Source organism: Callospermophilus lateralis, unplaced genomic scaffold (assembly GCF_048772815.1).
Source record: "Callospermophilus lateralis isolate mCalLat2 unplaced genomic scaffold, mCalLat2.hap1 Scaffold_199, whole genome shotgun sequence".
Classification (NCBI taxonomy): domain Eukaryota; kingdom Metazoa; phylum Chordata; class Mammalia; order Rodentia; family Sciuridae; genus Callospermophilus; species Callospermophilus lateralis.
Genome location: NW_027512988.1, coordinates 2,053,372 through 2,078,860, shown reverse-complemented (window position 1 = coordinate 2,078,860; position 25,489 = coordinate 2,053,372). Strand labels below are relative to the sequence as shown.

The 25,489-nt window shown below is 38.1% G+C and overlaps 1 protein-coding gene across 1 annotated transcript in view; it reads right to left on the bottom strand.

Moving 5' to 3' along the window:
- Positions 1-2,861: 2,861 nt before the first annotated feature.
- LOC143388719 (fibronectin-like) overlaps positions 2,862-25,489 on the bottom strand; it is a 36,280-nt gene continuing 13,652 nt past the window's right edge. The window contains 21 exon segments of the mRNA XM_077108209.1: positions 2,862-2,933; positions 3,285-3,398; positions 5,792-5,898; positions 6,398-6,523; positions 8,407-8,562; positions 8,777-8,785; positions 11,006-11,144; positions 12,241-12,695; positions 13,674-13,772; positions 13,939-14,118; positions 14,337-14,429; positions 15,312-15,488; positions 16,376-16,463; positions 17,255-17,448; positions 18,623-18,892; positions 19,708-19,821; positions 20,493-20,648; positions 21,291-21,455; positions 22,123-22,239; positions 23,014-23,283; positions 24,472-24,561. Coding sequence (XP_076964324.1) covers positions 2,862-2,933; positions 3,285-3,398; positions 5,792-5,898; positions 6,398-6,523; positions 8,407-8,562; positions 8,777-8,785; positions 11,006-11,144; positions 12,241-12,695; positions 13,674-13,772; positions 13,939-14,118; positions 14,337-14,429; positions 15,312-15,488; positions 16,376-16,463; positions 17,255-17,448; positions 18,623-18,892; positions 19,708-19,821; positions 20,493-20,648; positions 21,291-21,455; positions 22,123-22,239; positions 23,014-23,283; positions 24,472-24,561 — 3,191 coding nt within the window.

Below are 25,489 nucleotides of genomic sequence, written 5' to 3'. Positions count from 1 at the left end.
AGTGTGCCTTACATACACAGTGATATTATTATAGGTAATTTGCATAATTCTTTTAGGTCATTAGATCTGAAAACAATATTAATACAGAACAAATTTTACTACAAATCAAGCACAGTAAGGCACCATAAAACTTAAAAACCTTTATTTTTCTTTCTAAAGCCTGATAATATTTATTACGTTTACTTTCACTGGTTTTTCTTCCCATTTGTTGCCTAAATCTAGATCGGTCTTTTAATTACGTCTTTTTGATCTGCCTTGCTTAGAGAATTCTCAGTGGGAACAGTCACATGAGTCAATTAAAAACTGTAATAGATCTTTGGAAATACTTAGTTTTTATTTTGAATGATTTTGCCGAGAAATGGTTAATAAAAAAAGACTATTATACATGTCTTGCATTGTAATTCCCAGACAGAACAGAGCATTTATATTTACTTGATTTGTTCTGAGTTTAATTCATAAGTTTACTATACTGCTTTTGAAAATCCAGTAGATTGTTTTTAAAATAATTTATATTTGTTTATTCTTTTTAGATACATGACAGTAGAGTGTATTTTGACATATTATACATACATGGAGTATTACTTGTTTTAATTAGGATCCCATTCTTGTGGTTGTACATGATGTGGAGTTTCACTGATGGTGTATTCAAATGTGAACATAGGAAAGTTATGTCAGAGAAGATCCAGTAGACTTTGTTTTCAGATATAAATACCTTTTAAGCTTAAGCTGAGGTGCTGCTTGGTCCCTCACCTATGAGGGTTTGCTTTCTCTTGGGCAGGCGTCTTTGATAGAATTACCTACTGTTATACTGTGTAGGTTGGTCCTAGGTCCTAGTCTTCTCTTCCATGAGCAGGGGTGACTCACTTATGTCTGAGAGTCATTTAATATCACTTTGATCTGTGTTTTTTGTGTTGTTTTAATAGACATGGAACACCTAGGCTGTAACTGATAGACTGGTGAAGCTGAAAGATTAGTGATATTAAATAGATATCTGGAGTCTGGGTCTGTATATTGCTAAGGAAAACTCATCTGACCTGTAGTCTCTATAAAATCTCCGCCAAATGAGATACTAAATGTCAAAGCATTTTATAAACTAAATCAATTCAAATGTGTATATAAAAACATGCTTCCTGAATTTTTATTAATTATTAATCAACTATTTCCTATGCCATGATTTACTATTCTGAAAGTGAGATTGATTTTTAAAGGGTTTCTCCCTCCCTCCCTCCCTCCCTTCCTCCCTTCCTCCCTCCCTCCTTCCTTCCCTCTCTCTCTCTCGCTCTCTCTCTCCTGGAGATTTAACCCAGAGGTGCTTTACCATGAAACTTTACATCCCTAGTACCTAGCACTTTTGTTTTGAGAGAGAATCTCAATAAATTGCTGAAGCTGGACTTGAACTTGATCTTTGTGCCTCAGATTCTGAATCCACTGGGATTGGAGGCATGCCCAGCTTCTTTTCTTTTCTTTCTTTTTTTTTTTTCATGGTACTAAGCATCAAACTCAGGGCCTCATGCAATCTAGGCAAGCATTCTGCCGCTGAGCTATACCCCCACCCCTGAATGTCATATTTAATCTCAGAGTTTTGTTGCTTCCCCAAGGTGAAATTGAAAAGGAAATGATCTTTGCAGACCATGAGTAAGGCAACTGTTGAGATGGTAGTTTATTAGTCATGCTAAAGTGTCAGTCGACATGAATTAAGACAGATTGGATGAGGTTATTATACCGTGGGAATTCCCTAAGACAAAGCTACTTGAATAGTATAGTACAGGGAAGTACTAACAGCTCAGCTATCCTTTTATTTTCCTCACAAGTAATCTATTTGAAAAGATGTTTATTCAATGAAGGAAGGAAAGGAGGAGGAGGGAGGGAGGGAGGGAAGAATAATAATGCCTAGAAAAAAGCAACTAAAGATTGTTTCAATTATGCTTCTGAAGTGCTAGCTGGCATGTTTCATAAAGATGAGAGGCTACTTAAATCTGTTAAGGAAAAAACATAAATCTCTCTGCTCTTGAAGAGTGGAGAAATGACAAAAGTGAAGCTGTTTTTGCAGCAAAAAGCAGAAAGCCTTGTACAGAAGTAACCCAAGAATTAAGGAGCCTTGCATGTCAGAGCTATCTAAATGTTTGATGAATTGAAAAGAAAAAGAACATTCATGGTGATTATTATTTCCTCCCCAAATATCTGATATAAAAAGAAGTGGCTTCCAAGTTGTGGAATGTAAATCTTTTATTAAAACAGTTGTCTTTCCACAGTAGTAAAGCTTTGGCACATACAGTATAAAAAATAATTACCAACCATAATTATACCAAATTTCTCTTGTCAACCGCATACCAAGTGTCTTCAATACAATTTTTTTTCTGTATAAAAATACTGAGAAAAATTGATAAATAACAGGTAAGAGAAAGACACTTCTAAGCAACTGTTAGAATCATTTGGAGAAGTGAATACTGTGGATATGTTAAATATCACAGTAGCAAGGACACGCCATTCCTATAGTATTGTGGGCTAGACAATTAAATGAAAACAGAAGTGTTTGGGCAACTTTCCTATTTAAAATTTTGGTAACATAATTCAATACATTATGCAAACCAAATCACACCGAGAATCATTTCATTTAAAATACTGAGCAGTACTGACTATTCTAAAGCAGAATAGACAACATACTGCCCTCATTTATGAGAAAAGTCTCAAAACACTTCCCAGTGTGATGCTTGGAGAAGCCGTGAGTTTAGCTGAAGCTGGAGTCTCCAGAGCAAAAGGCTAAGAAAGAAACAAACATTCAAAGATGGGATCTGCTAACATCACTCGACTTCGGATAGACCATAGCAGACACAGATGCTTGTTCCGTTGGGTTGCAAATATTACTCTCTGGAATCTTCTTTGTCAGCCTGCACATCTAAAGGCATGAAGCTTTCGATTGGGCAATCAACATTCTGTTAATGGAAGAAGAAGAGAATCAGTATAGCAAATACTCTATAACGTATATGGGGGTGTGGGTTGGAAGGGGAGACTTGTGACAACTGTTCATAGAAAAGAAACTTTCTAGTTTGAAGAGCCCAGCCATATACTGAGCAATGAGAGATATTCAAAAATTCAATGATGCTTTAGGATACAGTATTCCACACAAGTCACTTAAGAGATCTTCAAAACAACAACAACAACAACAACAACAACAACAACAACAAATATTTGGTTCATTCAGAAGAAAGGAATCTGCAGAAAGAGATTCCCTGTCATGCACCCAATTACATTTAGGGAGAGTCTACAGGGGCAAATGGACTTACAGTGTTTGTTGTCTGATGATATCTCGGTGTATACTGGTTGGGGGAGTGACCTGAGGAGGGGCCTTCAGGAACAGTTGAACCACCTGGTCTGTAACAGTTGTCACAGAGCCAACCCTGGAGGAGAGAGATGAAACAAATGGAGCTTAGGACAGACATCCCAAGGGCATCATAATTAGTGCTTGAGTTAAGAATTTCAGCTCTTGTGCATTGGTCAAATATAAGCAGTAAATCACTAAAGAAGCACTGATGAGAATCTCATGTATTTGCAACTCTTGGAATACATTTTGGTTTATCACCAAAGCTCACACTGGCCTCTGCATACACTTTGTCTTTCTCCTGGAATTTCCTCTCTTCTCTTCCTATCTAAATCCCACTCAGTCTGCTAAGTTTGATTGCAGTCCCAACATCCTCAGCAATGTTTTTTTTTTTTTTAATACTAGATGATGGAAGAGATTGTTTCAAAGAATCTTAGAGCTTTTAAAAGAGACTTGAGACCACATAGACACATACCTTCATTATACAGCAAAGGAAATAGAGATCCAGGGGAGAGGAGTGGCTTGCTGGGAGGGAGAGGGAAGTCACACAATGGGCCATAGTTTGGGGCTGCCAACATGGAGTTGGGCTGACACTAGCCATGGTCTTTCCAGCATCGTATGGCAACTCCCTTCCTAAACCACCCTGGCCAGTAACATGGAAGTCTTGTCTCTGGCCAGCAATGGAGTGGAGCATAGGAACAGACCACGCAACACCAGTAAAACTCTCTCAGATTTTTGCCTGAAGTGAGGGGAAATGAGAGTTCTCTTTCTCTGTTCCTAAATTGGGAGACGGTAAATTTGAAGCTGATCTTGGATGTTACCATAAGCAGGGAATCTACTAGAAAAGAAATGGTAGCCCAAGAGCAACAGACTCCATATGCCATGGTGGGAGCTGCCCCTCAAGCTGGTAGATACAGAACTTCTCAGTTATGGGAGACATTTTTGCCCACTTAACTTGAACAGGACTTTCCTCTTGCAACCCAAAGAACACTAATATATTCTTTCTTATTTTTTAAATATATTTTATACATTCTTTCATATCTTTTATATATTCTAGACATTTTCCACTTTGTAGCCTACTTCCCATAACACCTAACATAATACAGGTCAATGCCTACCTACAGAATCAGGAATGTTCCTACTCCTGTCATAAGTGGTTCATTGAGCACTTTGCAACAGAAAAGGAGTCACAGGGGAAAGGTTTCACGTTCATTAAGTAACAAAGAGACTGAAGTGTGACCAATGTCTACTTCCCAATAAATTCTCCTTTACACATTTTTATACCAAAATGACTGAGTTCTATGATCGGTCTTTATGAGAGAAAGAGGGGGGGGGGTTGAAAGAAAGAGACCAACTTCACACACTAGGGATGGAATCAGATCAGTTTCCTTGGACTGTGTCCCTTGGTAAGGTGATGCAGAGAGAACCCTGAAGAAGCTTCCCTGATGCCAGATGAATCTCCCCAAAGTACATTTTCCATCACGCTCATTTTCTTCTTGTGCATCTGTAACTGGTTAATGCCAAATATATCATACTGTGGACCTCGCCTGGGGTGGAAGCATGTTTCCTTCCCATGGATCAGAATTTGGAGTGTTGTTAGGAAAGGCATGTCTCCATTGAAAACGAAGGACGATGACCTTCCATTACTTTCCAGTTACAAGAGTCATTTCCCTTTGAAATTTTACTTATTTGGGAAAGGCACAGCATTCTGTTGTTACAATGAAGGAGGGCATATATTAGAAATAGCTGAGGAGTACTGGCTTAAATAGTGAATTTTTTTGCCATCTAATTTCTGACAACAAGACACTTAGGCAGAGGTTTGGTTCATGGAGCCTACCTGGGCCAGTTCACCCTGTCCCTGGGGGTGTGCTTACTGTCTTTCTGCTCCCTCAACCAAATCTGAGACACCCCAAGTCCAGCCAGTTTATTCTTCTCTTTTCCATAAACCCTTTCTTGCTGACTCCAGTCTAGTCAGAACTGTATTTGTCAGACTCAACTCAAAAACCTTCCTTAATTAGCTTGATTTTAAATACATACTAATTTAATTTCTGACTATATCATTAAGTAAGAGCCATGACCACTTCTCATTTCCTGTTTGTCCCATTTACTTAGCATATTAGTAGAGCTAGTACAAGGATATATATTTGGACTAAGAGAGGGCACAAAGTGGAATTTTCTTAGACCCAAAGTATTATTTGAAATATTTCACAACAAGGCCACAGGAAAATTGTCCATCAGCATAGAGCTGGCTACTCAGTGCTCCATAGCAGGTAACACTTCCAGTGCTGAAGAACAGAACAGCCTGAGAAGAGCAGGCATGGGGAGGGGCTGTCTGCCATTCTCAGGGAGGATGCTCCAGAGTCTTATCAACTCTTCATAAGAGGCATGGAGGCACCTTGCACACAGCATGTAAATACAGGAGCCTCCCCTGTGTCATCTAAATTGCAGGGAACCTGGCACATCCCATCTTACCTGCTGGCCTCCAAAGCATGTGCAGGAACAAATGGCACCTAAAAATTCGTTCTGCCACCGTTCTCCCACCTGGTAAACCTTCCCATCATCGTAGCATGTTGTCCCATCTACATGTAGGCACAAATCAGAAGCACATGTAAGACCAAGAACAGCAATGCAGACTCAGCTTGATACAAGGGTGGGTTCTATTTTATCCTAAATTTGTATCATCAAAGTCCAAATTACTCAAATTTATATGAATCATCATAAGAGAGGTACTACTCCTCAGATCTTAAGGCAGCATTTCCACAAACTAGATCTAATAGGTTCAATGGAAATCATATTTTAAAAGTTGAATTGACAGACCAATAGAGACTTCTTCCACCATTTTCACTGTAGATAATGATCAAAATACTCAGAAAAGTGCTAAAGTGGCCTGTAATAACATTCCATCATGACTCCTTTTTGAGGCTCACCTCCACTTTTCCAAATCAAAAGATGAACAAAGCCTCTGTTCAAACCTCAAGGGGACCTAAAGTCTCCAGTCCATCCTGTGAATGGGAGTTACAGCCCCTAATGGAAGTGGGTGTGCCAATAGAGCTCCAGAAACCATTCTCAATGACGTACCAGGATCGCACTTGAATTCTCCTTTCCCTTTGCCCAGCCACGTGCAGCTCAGCATCTCGCCGTTGTCTGCCCTGCGAGTCCACTTCTCCCCAATCTTGTAGTTCACACCATTGTCGTAGCACCATTCTGTATGGGTGGGAAAATCACAGGCAGAGTTATTTGTGTTCTGACTCTCAAGAGAAAAGCACACTGGGATATAGGATTTTAAAATCCACATATCTGGAAAGAATGACAAGTTAAAGGTCACAATCCCTACTGTGAACTGATTCTTCAGTTGGACTTAAAAATATAGTTTCTACTATTTATTATTTTCTAGGCCATTTTAAGGCACTCCGCAGTAATCATGTCATAGGACTTGGCCAATGATTTCCATTTAAATTTTCATTAAGGTTTAAAATTGTGGTGAATGAAAGCAGGATCAGAGTAGTCTTTTAGGAATATATATATATTATTTATATATATATTTTTTTAAAGTCAGTTTTGGATTTGCAGAGACCTTAGATACAAAGAAGTGCAATGAAACAGATCAGCATTTTCTTTCTGCCATGACCTCTTGCATGTAAGTTGAAAGAAAGAATAAACATAGATGACAAAACAATGATAAACCCTGGCTATCATCCCTACAAATAGAGACCTGGTGCTGAAGAGAATCCACAAGTCCTATGCCTTTACCATATGTAAAAGATGACTTTTAGTCTCTGAGATTTATACTAAATAGAACACACTTAGGAAGTTTACATCAGAATGCATTTTTTCTTCTAATTTATAAAATCAACAATTCAGTCTTCTCAAATTGGAAGAAAAGGCATTAAATAACTATGACATTCAAGCAAAGAATATGTAAGTTGATCTAAAGACACTCATAAACAACCTTAGACTTCTGCTCCCACAATTGCACCTAATACTTATGCAGGCAAAAAAACAGGCAAAGTTTTAAAAAGTAGTTCATTTTCAGAAGTTAAAAACCAACCACCTCATTGCTGCCACATGTTAACACACCCAACTCTACCGCAGTGCACGCCCATACTTCTGCTCAGCCTCCCAATTTTATATACCATTTTCAGGTGGCCAAGCTCAGAAGTCTACACTGTAAAAATCAGTTGGCTTTTGAATTTCAATCTGGATTAAGCCATTTCATGTATATAAGTCAACTAATATACTTTTAAGAAATCTTTAAAAATCTGTTCTGTTTTACTTCCATGAATATGATTTCTGTAAAAGTTGATGAAAGGATTGTTTATATGGTATAATGGTTAACACCTGTAAAAATGAACCAATGGTCAATAATGATTATATCTCCTAAAATCGAAGGATAAGTGAAAGGTTATAAATTCTAATAGTAACTCTCAAAGCACAATAGATAATCCTAGGATCACTGTAATTTGAAACATTAAAATCTCTATAATTTGAAAATCAAATATTTTTTGGTGAAGTGGCTTTTAAATTATGGACAAGTAGAATATCTGTACATTTTCCTTTACATTACTAGCAATATTCAAACTATGTGGCTGGTGTGTGTGTGTGTGTGTGTGTGTGTGTGTGTGTGTGTGCACATATTCAATGTGTGTATTTGTGATGTGTGTGTATAATGTGAGAGTGTGTGTGTACATATGTATGTTTGATTTGTGTTAAATGAGTATGAGTATGAATCATCACCTTGAACCACATTCAACACTAAAGATTAAAAGAGAATTGGGGTTTCTCTGACTGGCACTCTCAATGAGAACTGACTCCACTGAGTTTGACTTAACAGAAAATTTCAAAAGCATCACCAACAACTTGCTTTAATCAGTAGTTGTATTAGCATACGACTTGAAATGAAGCGATATTCAACAAGTAAAATTTCCCATCATTTTTCAATGATACAAAATGTTACTTTGAGTCCAACAGTTTTCTCAAATGTTTGGAAGAGCTTGCGTCTACCAAACATGACTCCTTGGTACGTTAATGCGAATGTATGGAACTGGAGGAGATGGAGGAAGAGTGGATGGTCAGAGCAAGCTACTCACTAGATGAATCACATCTGAAATGCCCACTGCCAAAGCCCAAGCACTGGCACGTGAGTTTAAAACCAGTTTTAGATATTCGCTCCCATTAGTCTCCAATGTCATAATGGGAAGCCGAGTAGGGGTCAAAGCAGGTGTCATCAATAGGTTGGTTTGGGCCTATGAGCAACAGGAAGAAAAAGCAAAAGAGACCTATTATTGGTGGTTTGGAAGAAGAAGAAGAAACCAGAACATTATATACAATCACTTAATCTAACAGAAAAATTCCGGTAGCTCTAAAATTCCATATGCTCCATGGATGTATCAGCCACTCTCATAAATGATGTAAAGGTGTAGCCAATGGACACTTGCCACCAGCATCTGAAAAGGAGACCATCTTTCACTTTTGTCTTCAATTGTAAAAATGATCAAATCTGGTAAATCTACTTTATAGAACATGGAATCAACTTTGAGGCAATTTAAGCCAGGTAAGAACAAGGGTAGCAATGCCTCTCCATCAGGACCTGAGTGACCTTGAGTTAATTATTTAACATCTCTCTCACAAGGCCAAGAAGCCAATGTATTGTCCCTTTGACAACCTGTAGAAAGTGCTCACTAAACTAAGAAATATTATCAGAGGCTACCTTCTGCTTATGATGCAAAGGTCTTAGCATTTTTATATACTGTTATAATGCAGTCTTCACTTTTATTATTGCATTTTTTTGCATAATAGTTTGGAAATCCTAGATTTTGCAAAATAGTTATTATGATAGTAAAACTGATTTTATTAATAAAACCAACTGTTTCAAATAGGAGAAATCAAATGGGAAGTACATGAGTTAGGAATAAGTAACAGTCTCATCATGTGACCAAAGATCTTGTCTCTTTATGTTTTAGAAAAACTTGTTTTAAAATAATTTGTGTAAGCCAGGCATGCTGGGTACACACCTGGAATCCCAGCGACTCAAGAGTCCGAGGTAGAAGGATTGAAAGTTTATGGCCAGCCTCAGAAAAATAGCAAGGCCCTGTCTCAAAATAAAAACTTTTAAAAAGGACTGGGGATGTGGCTCAGTGGTTGAATGCCCCTGAGTTCAGTCCCTGATACCAATGGATGGATAGATAGATAGATAGATAGATAGATAGATAAACAATCTGCAAATAAAGCATGCCTCAAGTTATTCTCTGAAAACTGAATATGATAACTTACTGTGACTTTAAATCTCACTGTGTGGTTTTTTTTTTTTTTTTAACAGTGTAAAATCAAATCCAGTAGATACTGGAAGTGCCTAATATTTCAAAAGGCATCACTCTGGAAAGAAATATATTTTAGAGAGCTAAAAAGTCTGAAATGTTTCAAAGTCAAGAGACCCTGGCTATCATGAAGAACACTGCTGCCAGGAATAAGGAGTAGGAAAGAAAAACAGAAAGAACTTAAGACTGTTAAATGGGGATTCATTATTCCAAAAATATTCAGGAGTTAAAATTCTATTGTAACTAATGTTATGGAGTTGGACTCTTTTAAAGAAAATAAAAAGATGTGGAAAAGCACAAAAACCTTTATGCTCTCAAAAATTCCTTTCACACAACAATTTTGCCATTAAAGCCACAAAATGCAATACCTAATAACAAACACAAAAGAACCTCCCCCCAGCCTGCCAGCAGTTAGCTGCTATAATTCACCAAAGTTTACACATATAAAATAGTAGTCTTTTGTCAGATGAAGAATAAGGCTGAAATTATATAACTGGACCCTAGGATGAGATTCTGTTACATGGCATAGACAGGAGTTACCACTCCTTGTTGGTGTGGAGAGAGACCTTTCCAATGGGAAGATTCAGGATTCACGATTTTGATTATTTCCTATCTCATGTTCCTGGGTGAATAACATCAGCTGCTGCAAAGTAAAAGCCAGGTGGCATGCTACTGGCTTTAAAGGACTTGCAAAGTGCTACAAAGAAGAGTGAGTGGTTGCTGGGCACAGTGGCACATGCCTGGAAACTCAAGCTACTTAGGAGGCTAAGGTAGGCCAGCTTCAGCAATTTAGCAAGGCCCTAAGCAACTTAGCAAGCTCCTATCTCAAAATAAAAAATAAAAAGGGCAGGGGATGTAACTCAATCCCCAATACCCATTCCCCACCCCACAATAAAGTCAATGGCCATTTAACCTTTATGATGGTTTTACACCTATATCATCAGGAGAAAAAAAGTGAAATAACTTTAGAATTAGGAAGCTCTTTGGATAAAAATGTGTTGCAGAGGAGAACTTCCCATTAGTATTGGTACTAAGAATCACTCTAGGGGACCACAGCATGGTGAGAAGGAAGGGGTACGGGAAAGTATACCAGGAAACCAGTGCCTCATATCAACTCAAGACACTGGGAAGGATTCAATACTTTTGGGCTAAATAACTGAAGCCTGGCCTGTCATCCTAACACTGCATGTGTGTTGGTGAGGACACTTAAAGTTAAATGAACTTAAGGTTGCTCATGTACTTCATATTGATGGTAGGCATACTTTCCACAGTTGCAAGGCAACAAGCAACAAAGGAACAGTCACTAGGAAAAGCCTTCTCTGGTGCAGTCCAACAAGGAGCATGTGCCTAAACCACATGTGAATTTACATACCAGGGTTGCCCACAGTCACAACCTCCTCCAGAACCTTGTGCCTCTTCAGGTTTTTCATTGCCTCCACTAGGATGATGTAGGTGGCCCCTCGGGTAAGGTCTGTCAGAGTGGCACTGGTGGAAGTTCCAGGAACTCGGAACTGCAATTATTGGTACAGCCAAAATGGGGAGAGAGCATTATAGTAAAGAACAGATGCGGGCTCCCCTGGTCCCTTATCATTAACCCTCACTGTTTAAACAAATCAAAGGGAAACTAATAAAGACCAGGGGTATATAGGAGTCCCAACTGGCCAAGGAGAGAAATGGAATGAGCAAGGAATAGTCACTTCTCTCAGATTTTCCTACCCAAAGTCTGCCTATGTGCTCCATAGTTAGCAGGAGCCCTCAATGACACTAGCCGCCTCTTAATCCTACTAGATGTGGCTCTGTAGAAGCCCATGGAAGCCCTGCATGATCCTTTCACATCAAGCACAGACACTGCTCTCTGTGGAGACAGGCAGGCCATGCACAGTGGGCAGTAGACCACAACACAATACAGAGTCCTTAAAACAATGGCACATCCTCAAACTCAGGTTTCTAAGCTCAGTAATCTCCCACAACATAGTCATTTTTAAAAACTGTGCCAGTGGGACAAATTAAAGGATGGGGTTTTAGTAAGAGAATCCGTTACTTCTAACAGCTGACATGCACAGCTCCTCTTACATTCTTTTTCCTTGTATATACTACAGATAATGGGATTCTTCAAGGACAAACTAAGAATGGTGCACAAATGTAAATTCAGTGGAGTATCTTTCTTCTTTTCTAAGATCATGTCTTTGTTCATCTTACTATGGAGCCTCCAATGTGTGAAGATAATAAAAATGATTTCATTCTCTACTGAATAAAAGCTAATGACGCTCTCTCGTACATCCTCCCAAGTAGAGCCATATGGACTTTTAATAAATGATCAGTGCTTAAATGTGCCATCTCTCTAAAAGTTCTAGAAGTAGCCATTTTACATCAGAGCCTCTTAATCCTACTAGTAAGAAGCCCATGGGAATTGATAACCATTACCAATTAATAACCATTATCAATTCAGGCAATGAAGACTATTTATCAACCTGATCAAAGCCCCTGGGGAAATCAGCAATTCTCAGATTACAAAACACTTTCCCAGAAGGAAAACTTTGTCACTTCTTTCCTCTAATTTATTCCTTTCTGAGCTTCCCAGCCACAGGCAGGGAGGGAGATGATTACCTGTAAGGGTTCTTCTGTCATGCCAATGGGCTGACATGAAATGATATACTCAGAACTGTCCTGGAATGGAGTCCAAGAGATGGTTGTCTGAGAGAGAACTTCTTGTCCTGTAGAGGCATTTGGATTGAGCTCCCTATTGTGAGGGTAGAGGTGGTAGTCTACTTCTCCCCTGGGGACATGAATCTCATCTATAGTCAGCGAGTATGGTCTTGGCCTATGCCTTACGGGGGTGACCGCTGTGGGTGGTGTGGTCCTCCTAAAACCATGTTCCTCAATGACCATTTGTTGCCCCAAACTGGGCTGCCGATGGCTTGTGCCAGGAAGCTGAAAACCGTTTCCATTGTCAACCCCAGGGCTGGTGATGAATGGGGTCTTTGGAACTGTGGAGGGAACATCCAAGATCTCTGGTCCTTGAAGATTGGGGTGAGGAAGGGTTACCAGTTGGGGAAGCTCATCTAGCCAAGAGAGGTTAGAGCAAAAAAAGCAAAGGGCGTTAAGTTTCAGCAAGTAGCAACCATTATCAATTCAGGCAATGAAGATTGTATATCAACCTGATCAAAGCCCCTGGAAAACCAGCGGTTCTCAGATTACAAAAAAACCCACTTTTTCCCAGAAAGAAAACTTTATGATTTTTCTCAAAGGTTTCTTTATAGTTTAGAAAGAAAAAAAGTGTTAGCATGAATTTATTAGAGACACAAAGCTTTGAACCATTGAGCACCACAGAAGCTGCCTCTGTTCAAATTAAGCCTAATGAAACTGCAATGTGTAGTGCCTCCCCAGGCCATTGTCTTCTCTCTTTAAACCTGAGAAACAAATCATAGGAACTAGAATCCACAGCGATCATGTCAGTATAAGAAGTATGAGAATTACAGAGGTTTAAATCAGAAGTATGAGCATTACAGAGGTTTAAATCAATAGTTTTCATGGTTGGAAATGGTAAAAAGAGGTAAGAACACATATTTGTTTTGAAAGCTTTCCTATTGCCATATGTACAGCATTTTCTCCAAATTGAACTAAGACCAAATGACAAAGTAAAACATTATTTAGTTCCAAGTTTCAGAAATCAAATAATAAGACAATGGGAGGGGTTTCTATCCCTCCTTTTTTTTTAAAAAAAAACAGTCAACACAAAGTATAGAAGAATAGCAATAACAACTTGGTTTTATATTTCATATCGGATTTGAATTTTTGAAAGGTAATAACAAGGTTTTATATTGACTGGCCTTTTAATAAATAAATAAATAAAATGGAACTCTACAGAGGATGTTCAGTTATTCCTCCTGTCAGAGAGTACAAAATATACACTGGGCCATTAGAAAAAGCATCCATGATATATGCGTCAAAACATGGAGAGACCCTTTTTACAATGCAAAATCCATCATTCATTAGTTTAGTCTTAACGTTCTTCTCATTACCCGGAAAGTGCTTTTTACCTGTCTTTTTCCTCCCAATCAGGGGCTCATTCTTCTGGTTGTAGATTGTGTACTCGGTTCTTCTGATGTAGATTGTGTCCTTGGTTCCAGGTTCTAGGGCTGATGGGCAGAATAGAACGTCATGTCATATGGAGGGTACTGTGTGGAGAATGTCTTTTGAAGTGCAGGGCTTCCCTTTCTCATGATATAGCATCAAAGATACAGATGGAGTTTCAAGACTTAGACTGTCAGAGGGAGTAAAGAGGAAAGGGAGGGAACACAATACCAGTAATAGTGGCCTCTGTGACACCAGGTTGGGGCCGAGGGACCACTTCTCTGGGAGGGGACCCAGGCTTCTCATAATTGATGATGTAGCCAGTGATCTTGGCACGGGGCGGTTGCCATGCTACCAGCAAGGAGTTGGGGGTGGTAGTCAGGAAGCACAGGTTGGATGGTGCATCAATGGCTAAAAGAAAGCAAAACTAAGTCTCAGAAAATAAAAGCCAAGAAAATGGTCCCATATTCCCCCCCAGCCCTTTTAATCAGACTTAAGAGAGTGAAATTCTGTAAGCTCTTCCCATGGTTCACAGGGAGTCATATTACAAAGACCCTTCATTTGTTTCTTAAGTTCATGTGTCTGATTATACTACAAGCCAGTGGTGTCCCTCAGCACAAAGCAGTTACCAGTGGAGGCATCGATGACCACGGGGGGGGGGCTGTGGGCATTGTCGTTCAGGGTATACAGGTAGATCTTGTAGTCCGTGCCGGGTTGCAAACCTGGGATGTGAGAGGAGATGGTTTCTATGTGTTCTTCTTTACTAGGAAAGTTTTCAAGCCCACACCTGCAATTTTCTTGGCTCATCTACCCACCCATGTTTATACAGATCATGGAAGTAGTCTACCTTTGAACAATAAAGTAGAACATGATGTGGATATTAACTGTTATTGTGGAGCATACTTAAAAGCAAATCACTAATGCAGAGAAGGACCTCCGACTAAAATAAATTTTTAAATGCAAAAATGCTACTTTAGAAGCAGTCCTCTTGGAGAATGAGGGGTGGCCCACTGAGTGTACTTTCTCTATAGGGTAATTAGGTGGTCATTATTTGGTACCTGGAATCAGAATTGTACAGCACAAAAAGACCTAAATTGATCTATTTTATCAAATTCCCTCTGAACTTTGACCTTTATTAAGTAATGTTGTTTGTCTTTATTAATTATGTCTTTTTAAAATCTATATTAATGCTAAGAACTATACACCACCATTTCATTTTTTTCTTTTCTATTTTCATTTTTTTGTGCTTCTGGGGATGGAAGCCAGAGCTTCACCAAGTGCTTTACCATTGAACCGCATCCTCAGACCCTATTTCTTTTGGTTTTACATTATTTTACCTTTTTTTAAATAAGAAAGGGCATAGGGATGAAAGAACAAATCTGATAAAAAGCCATTTCTCTGAGACCACACAGTAGACCAAAATAAAAGATTCAAAGGACAAAACTATTTTTGATTATGGTATGAGAATAACTGTTTCAAGCTGTGTTATCATAAAAAATTGGAAATAAATTGAATCATATAAGACATAGAATAACTAAGAAGCTGGTTTACATTGTGAATGTTGATTGACTGTCACTTGTGGTAAAGGTGGTGGGTCCCCTCACCTGTGATGGTATAGCTTCTGACATCTGGGCCGATGGTTCTCTGAACTGGGGTCTGGCCATTGGCTGGGACGGCATCAACTTGGAAACCAGTGATCGTCTCGGTCTTGGTTCGCCAGTTAATGGTGATGGTGGTCTCAGTAGCATCTGTTACACGAGCCCTTCTGGGAGGGCTGACATCTGCATGGGATTATAGCTAGAGATTAGTGCCTGCCTGGCTCATATAGGTGAGATTTCGATCTTTTAAAACATTTCTTTATGTTTTAAAAATACATCCTCTTCAGAAAATACATTGATTAAATAATTTGTAGATTATCTCCCTTGGCATTCAAAGAATGTTCAACAGTAATTAGGAAATATGGAAATAGTTACATTGGGTGCCTTTTTCTTTGAAGAACTGAAAAGCTTTATAAATACTACCAGTGGTTCCCAGGTCTGACTTTATAGTACATACAAATCTTCAGTAAGTATTAAAATGATTAATTTACTGTACTGTAAAAGTGTGTGGTAGGAATTATAATAGCATGGCCAGCTAGCAATTATATGTATAATAGCCAGTATTATTGCTAGTATTTCGTCGTTTTTATAGGGCTTCATATCTTTTCTCTCAACAGAAAAGATTCCTATTTTATCTCTATTTTATTGATGATGGAACTTTTGACACTTTATGTGACAGCTGAAAGAGCGCACAGCAAGTTATTGATGGAGCAGAAACTAAAATCTGGGCCAAATTTGATCCCATACTTATGGTGCTGTTAAAATACAGTAGAAATCAACATGTCCTCCCCAGACCTAACTCCAGTAAAACAAATTCTAACAAGTGGAGCATAAAGTAGCTGTTAGTCCTAATCTTTAACACCAATGTTATACCATTATGAAAGGATTTCATTTTAGGTATTAGTGGAATACTTTCTGAAGGGGCAAAAAAGGTAACAGTCAAAAAGATAGGGAATCCCACCAATTTCCACATTGGGACTCATTCCACTTTTAACTTAGTGACCAGAGAGATCATTTATCATTCTTTGTTTATACAGAAAATTTTGAGACTAGAAAATTGGATTACTTACTCTTGAGAGTGGTGATGATCCCCTGAGCTGGTCTGCTGGTCAGTGTGTCCTTAAGAGCATAGACACTCACTTCATATTTGGTAGCCACCTAGAAATAAGGGCTTGGTGAGCTTTAGCAGTGTCATTGCAAGAAGCCCCGGGAGTTTCACCATGGCTTAGATAATTCAGTGGTTATTAGTAAAAAAGAAATAAACTAACAAATCTCACAACACTGTCAATTCCTAGATTAATTTCATCTCTACACTACAGATGACCAGCAACAGACTGAAATTAAATGAATTTTAAAAAGCTCTTATGGGCTTATGCCCAAGTAAGCTATAACTCACATTTTCATGTAAAACTGGTGATGAAAAAATAAGAAAAATGGGTAATAGCCTGTTTTTTTTTCTTTTATGATATGACAGGTGTAAATCATGAATTTTTATGGTCACAGACAAAGATAATTTTCTTTTCTGTCTCTGAAACCCTTTTCTGTAGTTTCCCTGTAACTGGTCTTAATATATAAGTCTAGAATGATTTAAAAATTTTTTAATGAGGGTAGGGTCAAGTTGGTTGGTACAATCTGGAGAACATTTCTTGCCAAGATGACATCACTCAAAAAATGTATAACTAAATGAATTTATGTCTACTGATATGCAAATTGCCCCCACATATATAGAATACTTCCAGAAGAGCTGCACAAAATCTAAAGCTATTTATAAAATTCTGTTCCAATAGTCATCTGGAAAAGCTTAGGTCAACAAAAAGCAATTCTCTTGATACAAAAAATCACAATAAAATTATTTGACAGGAGAAGAAAAGATCAGTTGGATCGAGCATGAGATTATGTTCTACCACCTAATTAACTATGTAAGAGAGGCTCTACTTTATTCCAATGACAGAAGTCAGTCCTGATACAACCACAGAGGTGCTGTCAGGAGCAAGGTTGATTTCTTTCATTGGTCCGGTCTTCTTGTCTTTGGGGGTCACTTGTACTCGGTATACAGTGAGCTGGACATTGGGTGGTGTCCACTGGGCACTAAAGCTTGTTGGTGTAATCTGAGTAAACCTCAGGTTGGTTGGGGCAGGGATGGCTGTTGGGATGGTCATTGGTCAAAGGTTATCTTACAGGAAGTGGGGAGAAGGGAACATAGAATGAATTCCAGGAAGTAGAAGGGATAGCTCTTGTTGGATTAGAGGATTCCCTGGTCCAGAAAAGATTCAGTAGGAGAGCATAACAAGAAGGGATACAAAAGAAAGAAAGTTTTCTGAAATGTGTATTCTATATCTGCCAATTCTCAAATCCTGAAAACACTTTAAATACTTGAGCTCTAGGAAACTTTGGGTTTTCAAAGTTATTTGTTTTTCCTTAAAAAAACAAAAGAGTCATATTGGCTTATTGGTCATTACAATTGATTTTCCATTTGTATTTGTATGAAAAGAACAATGGCCCTTTTTCTATATAAATTATGTTCTTATGGCATTCAGAGTATGCCATCCAAAAAAAGATAGAATTATGTTTTTATTGTCTCTTTTTATTCGGACCCCAAGGCAGATGTAACTGCTAAATTTGAAGTATTTCTGTGGTGCAACATAAGAAGAAAATTAGATCACAATAGAAGCAGAAAAGAGAAGCAAGGAGCAATAATCAGATTGTCACTGCTAAGGTTTATACCATCACCAGGACAAATTTTTAGCATTCCACTCTGATTCAGCAATAAAGCACAAGAGGATAAAGAATCATGGAAAGAATTTGCCTTAATGACTGTTTCCTGTGTGTCTGAATCAGAATCCTTTAGGCAAATTATACACAAGCATAAGCTATCTTGCCAGGGGAGAAAGGTCTTACCCATGTGCTCTCAGAATCATGCTGCTATAAAATGTCCTAGTTGGGATCTTTTCTTAGAGGAAACTCTAGGATGCCAAACTGCTTTCCTTTGTACATAGTGTGAGAGTAACCACAGGGAGTCATAGCATCGGAAATATCCACAATTTTAGTATCATCTTTAGATGTCTGGTTTCATGGCCTTATGTATAAGCCAAGCTACTCCAATATTTCTTTTCATCAGATTTATTTACCTAATACCACCTAAAATTGACTGTTTTTCCTCTTTCCTCTTTAAAGAGGATCTTTTCTAAAGAGGGTTGTTTATTTTATTTATTTATTTACCCCTTAAATGGGAATGAATAGCCCCATAAAGTAGACTTTCAGCAAGGCTTAAAGTCACTGCTCCCATGAGCACCCTGGTGGTGCGATTACCAAGATACCTGTGGACTGGTTTCCAATCAGGGGCTGGCTCTCCATATCATCGTGCAAGGCAACCACACTGACTGTGTACTCAGAACCCGGCCTGAGGCCTTGCAGCTCTGCAGTGTCTTCTTCACCATCAGGTGCAAGGAATAACTCATGGATTCCATCCTCAGGGCTCGAGTAGGTTACCCTGTACCTGGAAACTTGCCCCTGTGGGCTTTCCCAAGCAATTTTGATGGAATCGACATCCACATCAGTGGATGCCAGTCCTTTAGGGTGATCAATGTCTGTTAGGCAAATTAATGGTAAGAGGTCATGTGAAAAGCAAGTTGTGAAATAAGCATTTTTATAACATGCAAAGCAGTTTTGCAGATACCATTTTCTTTGATGAATTACACTGCAATTAACCCACTAGTCAATGGAAAATTACTTGACACTTGCCTAAAATTGTTTTGGTTTAGAAAATATTTGATGTTGCATAACTTATCAAAATAGGTGTACATGAGATGCCTAGGCACTCTGCAAATGTCCCCACGTTGGGGATATACTTGCATTGATTTAAAGATGTTCCACTAAGATTTGTTTTGCAATGTAATGTTAGTCTCATAGACCTGGATTTTCTATGCCTTGGAAGTGGTAATGTTGATTTTCAATGTTACATTCAGATCGCTATAAGCTTTCTTAAACTCTTCTTTTTTTCTTATTAAGTATTCATATGAAATGTTTTTCCAGCCACAGTCCTCCAAAAATGGTAACTTCATAATGTATACTTTATTCAACTTTACCATCCAGTCATAGAAAAAAAGGTCCTAGCAAAATATTTTGTAGATTTGCTATAGGCAAATAAGATTTTGCTGAGGCCACTGGAGCAAAAGAAATTCAAAGCACAGCAATTCACTATGGTAGTTCCACAACTTCTTTCCTGTACGTTCACTACTTGGCAGGAAGAAAGAAAAATGTTTGCCAAGGACTCAGCTCAAGATACAAACTAAACAATAAGCTGGTTCTACCTCTGTATAAAATGCAAAAGACATGCAGAGGGCATTCAGACCCAAGAATAAAATTTGACTTTAGAAAAGGAAACCACACATTTGTTACGTACTGGTTACTGCAGTTTGAAACAGGGGCTGACTTTCTCCTTTTCCATTCTGAGCATAAACACTAACCACATACTCCACTGTGGGCTGCAAGCCTTCAATGGTCATTTCTGTTTGATCTGCAAGGGGAGTGAAAAGCAAATGTAGCATCTATGCACTATAAAGTCATCCAAGTGACTTCTGGAGTTTGACAGTAAACATGTGTGGTCTCGAATTTTTAGTTGCAGAATTGTCATGAAAATATCAAGGAGTTAGATATCAATTTCCTCTTGGACACACCTGTTTATTGCTAATACAATTTCCCATGTTGGAATAAAATCACATTCAAGGAGAAGGTCAAAAACTTAATATGATGCCCTCAACAATGAATGATGGTGCTCTTGGAAAAAGGAAGAAAGAAAATTAACTTGATTTTGAGGTTGCTTTGAGATCCTATTTTCACAAATATTTTATATAAATATAAAAACAACAGATCTACAAGAATCTGAAAAAGTCAGTTATTCTTCTTGGTGTGCATACCAACAAAACCACAAAGATGGATCTGGTAATTTAAGAGGCCCATGTCACTAAACAGAACCATGCATGTAAAACCAGAAATGTGTGTATCCTAAAACTGCTACTGTGAAGTAAGTTGGAAATGATCTTGAGTCCTGAGCTCATGAATGGGCAACCATGACATGTGGCATGAAATGTATGGTCCCCATGACAAGGTGGCCATCTAGTAAAGAAGGAAAATTATGTTGTCCTACTCTGTTCATCCTGCTGTATGTGACAAGAGGGTTATTCTTACCTGGACCTGCAGTTCTAGTTTGTGATGGTCCTTTGCCCGTTTTGGGAATGGTGGTCACTCTGTAACCAGTAATTGGAGAACTTGAAGGCAGCCACCTGACACTAATGCTGTTATCCTTAACATCAGTCACTTGCATCTGGGATGGCTTGTCAATTTCTACAAATAAAAGTAAAAAGAAACCAGTACAGGCCCAGTCCTGGGGGACAAGACTAGAAGAGTCCTTATCTTTGGTTCTGGTACATATTCAAAGATCTCTTATTCCTATTAACCTTTCCCAGGTATTTCTTTTGCAAGAATAAAGAGATAGCTTTGAGGGGTGGGGTGTTCATTACAAATGTTTTCAAGATGATGGCTTCATTCACAAAGAAGCTACACCCCAGGTAGGTGTTTGTCTTCCTATAATTATCAATACATTCATTTCTTTCTCAACAAATATTTATTGAATAATTATCTTTCTGCCTATTTCTTGCAGGAGGCACATGAGATATATCAATTAACAACACATTTTAAAAAATCTGTGCTCTTGAAGTCATTCCTTGTATATTTGCCTTATAATGTTAACTAACGATTTTGTCTTATTAAAAAGAAAGACCGGGGCTGGGGGTTATAGCTCAGTAGTAGGGTGCTTTTTTTAGCATGTACAAGGTACTGACTTTGATCCCCAGCAAAAAAGAATAGAAAAAAAAAGAAGAAGAAAGAAAGGAAATCAAGTTCACAGTGAGGAAAATATATTGGGAAAACATTGTAAAAGTTTTCTGAATAAATAATCCTGTGTTGTTCCAGAAAAGAACTTTGTACCTGTTCGATAGTCAATGGAAATTGGCTTGCTGCTGGCTGGGCTGTCCCCACGGCCAGTGACAGAATACACTGTGATGGTGTAATCTACTCCAGGTTTAAGGTCACTGATGGTAGCTGTGGACTTGCTCCCAGGGACAGTGAACTCCTGAACAGGGCTCGTTCCTCCTGTGTGAAAAGGGATTAGTCCATAATGTGAGGGGCTTAGAGTTACTTGGGCATTACTGATTAATTAACATATTGAAAGAAGTATGTAAATCACATTTTATTACTTATTCCCCTTTAAAGAGTGTTATTAATAAATCCTGGACAGGAAGGTGTATTTATACACATACTAAACCTTCATAAGTATATAAAATAGGGAGAAAATTGCAATTAATGTTATTTTAACATTCTAACTTTGAAATGTTACTAAGCTGTAGATTAATATTAAAAGGGAGGAGAGGTAAGCCCTCACTCAAACTAGGATTTTATGTCCTTCATCCTTTTAAAGTTTTTTCATGGAATGTTTTTATGCTAAAAATTAGAGAATACAGAAAAGTAAAATGAAGAAAAAGTTAAAAATCATATTTGACCAGTGATAATATATTTGTGAACTGACAATCTTTTTTTCCTCAGTTCTGCTATTCCTCTTCTAGTTGTATTGGATCAACTTTTTCTCTTGATTTTATAACCAACTATATCATATGCAGAGTCCAGGTATTCATGGAATAGACAAGTGTCTGCAAGTGCGCTGCCAAAATTACTTTAATTTTATGTCCATTTTGAGCTTTTGGGTTCTTCACAGCAGATTTTGGTCTGCTTAAGAATGTGAAGCATCAAGTAGCCAACATACCTGTTTCTCCATAGGTGATCCTATAATATCTCACTGTAACAGCAGGGGCTTCCCAGCTGATCAGTACGCTGGTGGGGGTGGAGGCAATGACTTCCAGGTCCCTTGGGACATCAGAAACTAGAAAATACGAGGGACAAATCTTCACATCCATAACTTTCAAATGATAATTGGATTCTCGTTGCTCATTTTCCAGGTCATCATTTTTAGGTTTCTTTCATACAAAAATGTAAATACTGTATGAAATTAGTAGAACTAAAAGTTATGAACAATTCAAGGAAAGTGGTTAAGAGACTATTCAAATTGTGATAAAATGATTGTTTCAAGTTTATTGAAGGATTTTGTTCCTTCCACTTTTTATTTTAGTAAGACCATAGAAAAGTCACAAAAATAATAACAATGAATAGCCACCTGTCCTCCTCTTAAGTGTCTACTATTTGGAAACATTTGCAACATTTGCTTCTCTCTTAACATTAATAACCTAAAATGATTAACATCATTTCAGACTAAGATAGAGACATCAAGATGACACTTCTCCCCTAAGTGCTTCAGCATCTATCTTCCAAGAATAATGACACTATTATACTAAAATTATATTTTTAAGAGAACTTTGAAATGGTTTTCTGTATTTTAAATAAAACTTTTATAATTATAAACATATAAATATCTAAATCAGGTGAGAAATTTCTTGGGATAAAGAAATTATTTTCTTCACTATATTCTAAGAGGGAGATTTTCCTCCACACATTCTCTCACTGGCCTCTCTGTGTCTTTAACCATGATCTATTTTGGGGGGAGAAGATGACTCTGCCTACATAAAGCTAAGTTATTTCATAGACTGTACCGACTGTATGGGAAAGCCTGGGTTGCTCTGAAGAACAGACTACAAGTTACCTGTTGACTGTTGGCCAATCAAGGGGGAACTCTCCTCTCTGCCATAAAGAGCAACAATGCTGACCACATATTCTGTGCCTGGATTGAGGTTGGTGAGGGTGATGGAATTCCGAGAGGGGGGCACTCTATCTTCTCGGGATCTCCCAGCACTATGCTCAGGATGATGGCGAATCCAGTAGCCAGTGATGGCAGCTCGAGGAGCAATCCAGTGGACAGTGAAAGACTTGGGAGTGATGTCAGAAAATTCAATGCCAGATGGGGAATCAAGACCTATATTTTCCACCCATGAGAGGAAGAGGGGAAGAAAAAAGACAAGATACCATGAGCTTAACATGTGAGGAAGGTGGGAGGGAGTTACATCCACCCAACTTTTTATCATTTCTCATCAATGTAGTGAAGTGCCCTGAATCTTAGGTTATGAGGCACTGATTCAAAGCCACAGATGAATTTCAAAATCATATATTCTCAGTTCAAAATAGCCAATTCATGCATTTTTCTTTTTCTAAGCAATCCCTGTTATGTATACACATCATTACAGTAGTCTCTGTATCACATTTGAAGACCAGTGTTTAAAATACTGTGGGAAGTAATATTTTCAAGTGTTTCAATGTTCAAATAGTCCAGTTCCATCCTGTATCTCTCAAAGTAAGACAAGATCTGCCCACTGTCAAGTTAAAGAAGATACCAAAGAAGCTTTCTGTGCCCAAGAAGAGACTAATTTGTCAACAGAGTTAGTGGTGATGAAGCTGGACATAAATTTTCTAAAACTGAAGACATTATCCTGGATAGATCCAATGCAGGTAATCCTTTATGAATTGAGAACTTTTGAAAATTAATAAGAATTCAGTGTTCATTTTATTTAACCCATATTCAAATTATTTAACCCTTCTGGGACTTACAGCAAATTTTTATTTGAGTTGAAATATTCACTAATTCTATTTAATACTATACTCAAACAAAATTGTGATATATCAACTTCCTTTTGGGAAGTCCTTTTTGGACTATGAAGAACTAAACACACTAAAATAGGCTTTTTTAAGGGAAAACAATTAAAAGCATTCATATTTAAGAAAGAACATACTGTATAATGAAAAGAAATGTCCAGTAACTCTAAAATAATAGAGTTTATGAGATATTCTTCTTGGGAGTTTCATTTTGTTGTTTTGTTTTTGTTTTTCTGTTTTTTAAAGCATAGACAGCAAAGTTTCTGAACTAATTTCAGTCCACTGTGGAAGCAGGAGTAGAATGTCACTGACTGAATTGCTAATTATAAATTACTAATTGTTGAGTGAGGTGTCTTTTAATTTTTAAGACCACTGAAGAAAAAGTAATGACAAGGCTGCCCACACCATAATCACCACAAAAGACAAGGTGTATATTTAGAAGTAGTGTTTCATTTTGTTTTTTTAAAATCGGTAGGCAAGAGCTACTTGATAAGCATGTTGCTCCAAGACTCACATGTTTTCTGTCTTCCTTTAAGAGGTATGCTCTCGTGGTGTTCGTAGACACTGGAAACACTGACTAAATATTCAGTCCCAGGCAAGAGGTCTGAAGAGGCAAGTGAGACTCATTTTACACTTGTGCTTGAAGGTAGGAAAAACCAAAGTACTCCTGGGACTATTTCAACCGATACCATATACAAGCTTTTAGTCCTGCAAACTACTTACAACTATGTAAACATGGATACCTGGAGACGGTCTGTAAGCAGGTGATGATGAAGGGTCACCTTGCCCTGAGTCTTCTCTAAGCCCTGTCCTAAGTTCTTCCTCTGTATGACTTAGTTCTATCTGCACCTGATAGTGTGACCACTGGGAGCACAGGAGACAACTGCTATGGTATCATGGGTGATCACCGAGCCCTCCCCAAGACTCTACATGGTGGTTCACTATTTTCTAAAGCAGTTTTATAATGACACAATATACTGCAAATATTAATATATGTAGTTTGACAAGTTTTGACATATATTTAACTTATGGAACCTTCACTACATTTAACATAAAAAAATATAACCAGTACCACTGGACGTTTGGTTGGTGACAACCGCCCCCCACTTTACAAAGAAGAAAGCTGAGGCAAACAGAAATGATCATTTTTAAATGACTTGCCCAGGATCATTCAGTGATTGACCCAGGTCAGGACCAATGGTCTTAATAATGAAGCTTTATTGGAAAAGGGTAACGTGATAAAGGGATAACAATCAATTGAGCCATATTAATATATTTTAAAAGTTTAGCCTACATCCATGAGTAACCCTTTCTCCCATTTTGATATAGCCAAAGGGTACAGAGGAAGCTTTCCAACCTTTGAACTTCTGCTCACTATACCCTCATTCCCCTATATACTGTTGACTCTTCAGTCTTTCTGCAGAGGGTCCTGCAAGGTTTGGAAAAGGACCAGAAGGGAGGGCTAAATGCTGGAACTTCACATCTTCCTTCCTAGTTGCCAGAGGCAATGTAACTTAACAACTGGGGACCTC